Source organism: Branchiostoma belcheri, unplaced genomic scaffold (genome assembly GCF_001625305.1).
Source record: "Branchiostoma belcheri isolate BF01 breed outbred unplaced genomic scaffold, Haploidv18h27 scaffold52, whole genome shotgun sequence".
In the NCBI taxonomy this organism is placed as follows: Eukaryota; Metazoa; Chordata; class Leptocardii; order Amphioxiformes; family Branchiostomatidae; genus Branchiostoma; species Branchiostoma belcheri.
Window position 1 is genome coordinate 34269 of NW_017804154.1, and position 9931 is coordinate 44199.

A 9931-nucleotide genomic window follows, 5' to 3' on the forward strand; every position below is an offset into this window, starting at 1 on the left:
GGAAAGCTTACCTCCCCATTCAGGAAACAGAACAGCACTGCAACAAAAAAACCCTGCATCAGAAAAAAGAGAACAAAATAAGACTTTTTCTGCAACCTGATTGAAACGACGCACTTTAATAAACGAAACTCCTTCCTTAGAGCACTTTATCATAACATCATTGCTTCACTCACATATGTCCGACTAAAGACCTGTTGGGAGAACTGCATCTTATTACTTCTAGGCAATCCTCAGGTATATGTATTCAGCAAGGAGGACTCCATAACATCCAGGGGGCCCGTGCTGACGGGTTTAATCATTCTTTTATACGTTAATATTAATATTCTCGGACGCCTTGACAAATGTTTCACAACCACAGGCCCACCTGAATATTTTAGGGCAACTTGTCTATGTTCCAAACATTGCAAGAACATTGCATATGGTTGCACCTTTCGAACAGCAACAACATACCTTTTTGACCCAGTGTTGACGTCACACTTCAAAGAAGCCACGTGACAAGCCTCACTGGGTCAGTCTATTTAGGAAGACCAAAGTGACTGGTCGAAAGTTCTAGGTGAGAGAACTTTATTGTGTTGGATCAAAAGTTTTAACTCTAAACAACAACAAAAAACAACAAAAAAATTTGAAATTTTGTTTTCTACAGAAATGAAATCTGATCTCTTTGTTTTGATAAGATATATCCAATCATTTTGTTTACTCTAATTGCCTCTGATAGCAAGGTACCAGACTACCTGAGGGGAACAATAGGCAAGTTCACACCTTGACATAGTAGTGCCATGTATGTGCCAGACAAATGCTTGGACACATAACATGGACACAAAATATTATGAAACTTCTTAGAAAGTTATGCTCACACTTTTGCCATCGTGTCTATTAAATAACAACATAGCTGGCGTGTCGACAACAAGAACACTGAGGGCATACATGTATATCCACACGTCAAATACACGAGACATGACTAGACAATCATTCAGACAAAATGTGAAAGTTACAGCAATAAGTGGATCTAGAAACAAATGCACATGGCCAGGGTCTATACATTAAATGAATGGTTTCTTATTCAGCAACGTAATGTAATCTGTGAAAACGGAACAAATGTGATGGAGATTTCAACCTTGGCTGGAGATTTCATAATACCAGTCATAAATATTATGATAGCTTCTTACTTCTCCGTGAAAAGTGCTTTGTCAAGGAGGTTATAGGGTTCCAGAAAAAAGACAAAACAAGAATGTACATTTTGAGCTCCTATTCCCTCATATTAAGACCAAATGACCAGAAATGTGGTATTTGGCAGTAAAACTAAATACTAGTATTTCAACCAAAATGAGCTGCAGTGTTGTGGTTGTATCTGCAATTTTTCCGGTACATGTCACCCGTGTAACTACATATAATTTACATATTCCAAATAATTTTGCAATCTAATTTTGAACAGGGGTGATCAGATCAATAGTATATTTTGTGTCGAAATGTTTTGTATGTTCTTAAAAGGGGGTGGGTGGGGGTATTTATTTCAATATTGGACAGGGGTGATTACACAAAATGTCCGTATTTTTAGAAATGTTTCGGACATGGGGCTGATGGAAGAGTCCGTTCTTGACATTCGTGGAAGGCTTCATACATTTGTCTTTTGGTGTGCAGAAATTTTCGCTATATATGCTTTGACTTGTAATTTACTGTTACAAGAGTCAAAGGGTATCTGTTGACCTTTTCTAAGTCTGTGTAATTGCACATTGTAAAATCATTCAGCCCCAAATAGAATCAATGTAACGAAATGACACAAGCACAGGGAGGAGCATGCTATTTAATAATCTATTTCATCCATCCGACAACAATGAACACATTAACAATACAAAAACAAATATCTATACCTGACAAAAGCAAATGTTCCACGAAGATTAGTCATTCTTTTAATACAGCCTCTTCTTGTTCTGTTATATTAAATGAGGGATATGTTATCAGTATGTCGGTAAATCTTACCTGAAAAGAGTTAAAGAAAAGGTCAAATGAAAGACGAACATCTTGTGCGTCTCCTTCGATGTCCGGCGGCATGAAGACGAAGATGATCCCACTCACCCCGAACAGAGGAATCAGCACTAGGGTAGATTTAGCCAGTCGCCTGGGAGCAGATTGTGATCAAAACATAGATACTATTTACCGGAGACAGTGTCTTCAAGAAATTCTTAACCGTAATCTTTAAATCTTAAACGCTTTCTTACAAAAAAGTTACCATTCTAATAAAATCTACGGTTGTAGCTTTTATTAGAATAGTAACTTTTTTGTAAGAAAGTGTCCATAACAGATCATGACATTCGTGCATGAAACAATCTTTTGATATATTGCTTTGGAGTACTCATGTGAGTGCGTGTATATGTGCGCATGCGTATGACTTCGTATGTATGTGTTATGTGACTGTGTTTGTGTGGGAGGTAAATGAGTGCCTGTGTGCATGTGTCTGAGATCTCGAATAAATGTGTATGCGTGTGTGCATGTACATATACATGGTCTGTCCGTGTCTGTAACATAAATATGTCATGTAAATGTGTTTATGCTTATTTGTTTTCGTGTGTTTGCATATGACAATGTGTGACTCCGATCGGAGTTTCTGTTGACGAGACTCGAATCGGGATCTGGTAGAGTTGGTATTTCTTTCAGTAGAGATCCCGATCGGATTTTCTTATTAAAATCAGCTAGACTACCGGTAGAGATCACGATCAGAGTATCAACGGGTAGGGACTCTGATCACACCATCTCTATAGGTATAATTGGCGATTCTGTTGCTCAAACCTGTGTCATCTTATCCACGAGCTTCGGCAGTATTTGTTGATCAGCGAAAGGTCGTCCGATTTTGAGATTGACCGAGAATCGGGCTTTGTTTGGGCTTGAAAATCGCGCGTTGCCCTTTGCACGCGGACGAAGTAAGACAGACTATCCATCTAAAAAGCAAATCTTTTAACTTTCTAATGTTCTTAGCAAAGTAATGGAGCGGACTAGCAGAAGATAATGGAAATACAAACAGGAATTCTTTAATAGACCCAACTCAAATACTACCACACTACTCAAAATACACTACGTCCTGGTTAACATAATGACCACATTTTTAACTAAAAGAGAGTCTGCCGAAACTCACTGAGCGGGTACTGAACGGGGCACAGCCTGTCACTGTCCAGAACTGTGCCCGAAAGTGCTGTAAATCATGGTTATTCACGCACCAAGCACGGAAAGGGGCAAGGCCGTGTATGTCCAAAACTGTGCTCAGTCCCCAAGCACGGAAAGGGAAAATGCCCTTGTGTGTCCAATACTGTGCGGGACCTGAGGCATGGTTCTCGATAATCCCTGGATAAATCCAAGAACGTAGATTTGCTTTAGACACGGTCTCGTCAGGGCGATCAAGAACCATGCCTCATGGTGGATAACCGTGCCTCATGGTGGATAACCGTGTCTTATGGTGTATAACCGTGTCTCATGGTGGATAACCGTGCCTCATGGTGGATAACCGTGCCTCATGGTGGATAACCGTGCCTCATGGTGGATAACCGTGCCTCATGGTGGATAACCGTGTCTCATGGTGGATAACCGTGCCTCATGGTGGATAACCGTGCCTCATGGTGGATAACCGTGCCTCATGGTGTATAACCGTGTCATATGGTGGATAACCGTCGCCTCATGGTGGATAACCGGGTCTCATGGTGGATAACCGTGCCTCATGGTGGATAACCGTGCCTCATGGTGTATAACCGTGCCTCATGGTGGATAACCGTGCCTCATGGTGGATAACCGTGCCTCATGGTGGATAACCGTGCCTCATGGTGGATTCTCAATGGCAATGAAATTGTTTGTTGGGCCACAGTGACTCGATATTATGCACCCACGCGCGCCAAGTTTTATCGAGAACTAACAACTAGAAAACTAAACTTAGAGAGCGACCTCTCCTTTGATACAGGCACCAAGCTCGCTCGACGCACGCACGACTTTAACAAGTGAGGGGAGATATGGAAAGGGATCGTCAGAATATTGTGCGAAGCTCGCGCGAGGATCGAGTGACCATAGTCCGATTGAAGGCATAGAACGGTCAGGAATCGTCGGCCTGACGTCGAATGGCCGTAAAACGGTGGAAAAGAGCTCTGCGACCTCGAAAATCGCCACCGACTAGTCACCGGCGATCCCGAAAGTTCGCGCGATGCTCTAGGAAACATCGGGCGTATATAGTTCTGGAATGTAAAATGTTGTTGATTGAGAATCTTTAAAACTAATTTTGGTTTGTGACTTTGTATGTTGCCAATGACATATAGGTCAATAATGTCTACTTACATTGTTTCAGATTGGCAAAAAGGTGGATACCATTGTTAGACATACCCCTCCCCTGGAACTGTCTAATAATAAATAGTGCGTGTCTTTATATTATGTGTTGGAGTGTACGTAAGTTTGTGTTCAGACAGGTCAAAGCACCTGTGTGTCCTTCATGAAGATAGATGATGCCCCATGTAAATGAAAGTCCTTCATGAAGATAGATGAGAAACTTACCAGCTTATTCCGTCCGGCCAGTGGCAACAACGGAAGCCGCCACTAGAATGCCAAAGGAACATGTCTGTCAAACTAACAAACATCTCAAACAAAAGGAAACACATGGTCAGTGAATAGTTTCACGAGGTGGGTAAAAAGTCACTTCCCATAATAATGCTTAGGTCACATTTCCAAACCGGGGCCCGGCCGGGCTGTCTGTATGAAAGGAAAATTAACAATCCATATCAGGAGTATATAGATATAGTGTCCATGATTATCATGAAAAAACGTTGCTGTGTTTTGTTGTCTGTTATACCGTACTTTTCGTTCCCAAAAGCTGCCCGGCCGGGCCCCGGTTTGGAAATGTGACCTCAGCATAAAGGACAATACTGGTTGGTTGTACACAGTACTGCTAAAGTTTCGGTCCTAATTGGAAAAAGGGGCCCTGGCGGGTAGTTCCCGGGCTTTTTTTTGTCACTTTCGGGCGTGACCCCAACATGGTCCTGTGGGACAGCCCGCGGCTACCGGGCTATTTTTTGGCCCGTCCGGGACTCGAGAAGAATTTAACTCTGACTTACATTCTACCAATAGCTGCCCCATGTAAATGTAGTCAGCACGTTAACGCATTTTTAATGGCAATAATTTTTAGTACTAAAATGGAATAGATAACCAAATCTCAACCGAGAGTTACTGATGCAAACACACAACCAATGACTATCAACATGACCGTCTTTTTCCTCGGAGGTGATAACAATTTAGCCATACCTATTGTATGGGCTCTTCTAGCTATAGAGAGTCCGACATTTGCAAGTATACAGCATACGAAGGATCGCAAAACGCTTTCCATATGGAATTACCTTTTTTTGGCAGAAATTGATCATCCCAAAGTCTGCTAATAAAAGAAATATCCCAACATCGCCTCACTCCATGAATGGACCATACACACGCCGATTAAAAGTGGACTCTTTGAAGTTGATCTTTCCCAAACTCTTGTTCAAAAAGCTAACCCCATGATACATCCCGTGACATTTGGCTTAAGCCTCGGTCACAACCCGCCGTACGTGCTTCTGCTGTCTACGTGCAAAAACGTGGGCAAACGTAGAGCATCCGTGCGTGGTGAGTACCACCTCTGTACGGAATCCTACAGATTTTGGAGCACGCAGACACGCCGTAGAACTTAAAGTGCATGTAAAACTTTTTCTACTTGCGGTCTGTGGATTCACCACCCGTATACGTACGTGCGAGTACGTGCGACGCGCGTGCCCCGTACGTGCCGTGCGGAAGAAGCACGTGTGAGTACGGCCTTCTTACGGTAAAGTTGCAATCGCACAGAGATCGTACGTTGTAAGCACGTACAACTCACTTACCACTTGCGCAACGTACGATGCACGCAACCTCTCACAGCCAGACGTGGCGTGCAGACCCCACTCTTACACCTTGCGCAACCGTGCAAGTGACGTGCGAGTGACGTGCGTCGACGCCACTCCTTCCCCACGTTTTCAGAAAAAAAAAACGTAGCAGACGTAGCCTCCCAAAAAACGTACGGACAAAAAGCACGTACGGTGGCTTGTAACCGAGGCTTTACAGTCTGGTCTACCTACGGGTTGAATCCAGATCAAAGCGAATCTATTCGGCTTGATCCGGACAATTCCATTCTTGTGTGAAAAGGACCTTGACCGCTTGTTCTGTGCAACCCTGCATAAAGATGTTAGAATCATTCGGTTGCTATTTTCAAGTGTGGGAAATACGGCCATGTGGTAAACCTCCCACCCATGCGATATAAGCTATTCCACACGTGTGTGTAACGACGGACGGATACAGAAGTAACACTGCACCTGTCGTGGGAGCCTGCCGTGGCTGCACCTCGCAGCTTTTCCGCCAGGACTCGGATGATGTTGATAAACAGGAGGAAGTTCACCTAAAAATTACAGATTATACATCCTTGTACCATCAGCAATGAAGGTTAGACATGATGTAAATGACAGGTAATGATATGATAATTTAACAGTTACTTACGTATCCACACAAAATTTAAGAACAGTCATGCGTTTTAGGAAGCACCCAATACCTTCCGTCGGTGACTGAATGAGATCTGTATTCAATAGATATTTATCTATCCAGGAACAATGAAGCGATATGTAAATAAGGTAAAGACACATTTAAGATAGAGCAAAAGTAAGGAAACAGTAAGGTAAAGCAAAGTAAGGCAAAGTCAAGACAATGTTGATGCTAAGAGAATGTACACGTTTAACAGCTCGAGTAACTGATACTTGAGTAGCATATGCAAAATGTCAATGATAATTGAACTAGAACAGGCTGATATCTGCCAGCAAGCAAACACAACATGCTCATACAAAATTGACCAATGGCATAAATGGGGCCTTCCCAACGATTCAAAAGACCCTTTCCTCCATTTTAGATTAGGCTCTTACCATAAAAAATGAGGTAGCTCAAAACACCCACACAAATTTTAAAATCTATACCAAAACTGAATAAAAAGACTCTTCCATCATCCAACTGTAGTAACCGTCTCTTCTAGGAAACAATTCTGAAGCAAAAAAAGTAAAGAAACGAAGTTGAATCACATGAACGTAACAGCGGGAGAAGGAGAAGAAGAAACATTAGGAGAAATGTCATATTACATCTATCTATAATGGGGAAAATGGGTAAGGGGTAAGGATGATTGGTCCAATTCATCCAACGGCACCCAGACGCGCGCCACGCATTGCCCACCGGCGTGTGGAAACGCCCTGGTGCCCGTGACCCAGGCCCCCAGCTATAAGTAATGGCACGAGGAGACGGAGTTCGTCAGCCTTGGAAGGCAGTTCGTCTAGGGGATAACCTCCCTGATTACGAATCTCTGCTGCCTTGCGGCTATATCTAACCCTGGGAAAGGCTATGAGAGTAAACCCAGACAGAACATCCAGAGTGGAGGACGTGAGGCGGATGACTGCAAAACCTTGGCATTCTTCGCCGCCAGGTGTCACGTCTCGCGTTCCTCTGGACCACGTCGGAGCTGCCAAAAGAAGTTCCTGTTGTTCGGGCAGCGCAGGGCCTCCATACACCTGCCCAGACTAACACTCTAGAGAGGCTACTCCAGTCTCCCTTTTTTCATGGAGGGGAAAAACAAACAAGAAGGCAGCAGTTGAGGGTTGTAAGGGGAGTGCCTTTGACAGTGTGAAGGATCCTCGTTATCCTACTGGTCAGCTACCGCTACTAGTAGAGAGGATTATTACTCTACGCCTTTAACAAGTGATTTTTCTGGTAGAAATCGATTGGGGGTTGCCCAAGAGGAAGATGCGAAGACCAGGTCTGCCACACGCTTCAGGAGCTGGGTGTCACCAGAGCGGACTGGAGGGTCTGTGCCGAAGACATAAGAACCTGGCGGTGCAACCTGTGCATGCAACCTGATGCTTGCGGATGATTGATTGGTTGATTGAACATGTTTTATAATTTTTTTTTTGTGTGTGTGTGGGGGGGGGGGGCTCTAGTGCACGTTACCTAAATATTCAGGCCAGCCTTACCACGATTGTGACTGATATCGGTCCTCTGTAAAACCATTGGTATTCCGGGTGGGCACTGTCGCTCCAGCAGCTGAAAACAAACAGAAAAGTAAACCCAAACGTAATAAAATAAATGTAAGATATTGGTGAATTTTTTGGGTGTGGGGCATTTCAACACGTGTTCTAGACTAAAGTTGAGGTCATGCCAGGGTAAAGACGAAGTAGTATTTTTTGAGTATATGTTATGGGTATATACCATATCGAAATTTAATTTCATTTCACAAAAAAATGGCCCCCAAAAAGACAAAATGAAATAATGACAAAGGCCCAGCTAAAAGAAAAAAAAAGTCTATTTGCCCACTTAAGCCACTTTCAGGTTATTTGGCTGAAACATGAGCACCTACGGCAATGGAAACCAAGATGGTGATCAAGATGTACAGTTGACATCGAAAATTTGGAGTTAGGTGTTTCTACTTTCAAAACAGTCACTGATTGTCACATTGACGAATGTTCTACTAACTGTTAATCGTACGTGACTGATGAACCTCTTCAACGGCAAGATAATGGACATGTACATGTATTGCCATGGCAACGGTGTGTCGGGTATTATATATTTATTGGTATATATGGATGTATAGATACACGGTGGAAAAAGATGAACAAAGACTGAATGCGGCTACAGGACATTTCCATATGACTGTAGACGCAGAATACAGTGGATGGTGATGATGATAGATGTACTTCTATGTTCAATGGCGTGATGTGATCTGGGTCGTCTGGTCTTTTTTTGTTTATTTCTTTGAAGTCAGCGTTAAGAGACATATCCAACCATTCCTCAATAAACAAGTCATGAAAATTCCATCCTACCTCTTCCCTTCTTACAACAGAAATCTCTACCTGCTTGGAGGAAATTACTAGGAAATTGACGTGTCGTGTGACGGGAGAGTCACATGTAAGTAGTTTATAGTCGACACGCTGCTATTATTTATTCAGGCGGCGCAGGCGGTGCGAGGCGGTGCGGGTCAGAGGTCACCGTCATTATGCTAAGGATATGCAGATGTATGCAAATGTAGACGAATGTATGCAAATCTTAGCTAATGAGCTAAATTGCGGGTCAGATAAAGGTCAGTGTGCACTTTTGACCCCGGTAACCTGGGAAACCTGTCGTCAAGGCAACGATTTTTGAAGGATGATACCACGCCTACCGACATTGTTACTTTGACAGTAAGCTATTCAACATGACAGCGGGACCGTCGGGATTGCATCATGAAGTGGGGGCGTGGTTAAAGTCAACGTCTGTAGTAGCTGATTGGCCGCATGGCAAGCGTTGGTGACTTGCTCTGAGGATCCGGAGTAGTCGATTGGTCTGCATGTACTTTACATGTGAAGTAGGTGACGTACTTCACGGCGATTGGTGGACGGTCTGTGGGTGTTGGTCAGAAAATTGTATAAAGTGGCAACAGAAACCGGCGAGAAACCAGTCCCACTTGCGGAGACAAACCTGCGTCCAAGTCCAAGTCTGTCGACAGCGAGCGAAGATCGAGTATGTATGGGTATGCGTGTGTATGTGCATATATACATTTATCGATATACATATATCGATATAATCGTGTTGCTCCGGAGTAAAATATTACTCCGGAGTAAGTATTTTTGGAGTAAGATATTACTCCGGAGTAACTATAACTCCGTTTTGGAGTAAAATTTTTACTCCGGAGTAAGTGTATTTGTAGCAAGTAAGTATATTTGTCGTGGTTGCCCGTATCGTGTATCCTCACATGCATGATGTAAAGATATATATATATATATATATCGTATATGCATATACATAACAGTCGGAGTATGCGTGTGTGCGTGTGTGCGTGCGTGTCTGCATCTATTTATACATATATCGATATAAACGTGTTGCTCCGGAGTAAAATATTACTCCG

General features: G+C 43.1%; 1 protein-coding gene across 1 annotated transcript in view; it reads right to left on the reverse strand.

Annotated features, from left to right (window-relative positions):
* Positions 1-9931, reverse strand: part of LOC109480638 (secretin receptor-like) — a 43489-nt gene that overhangs the window by 21029 nt on the left and 12529 nt on the right. Inside the window, exons 8-12 of the mRNA XM_019782870.1 lie at positions 8025-8094; positions 6336-6418; positions 4522-4563; positions 1978-2116; positions 12-53 (exon numbers count right to left, since the gene is read on the reverse strand). Coding sequence (XP_019638429.1) covers positions 12-53; positions 1978-2116; positions 4522-4563; positions 6336-6418; positions 8025-8094 — 376 coding nt within the window. The remainder of the gene's footprint in view (positions 1-11; positions 54-1977; positions 2117-4521; positions 4564-6335; positions 6419-8024; positions 8095-9931) is intronic.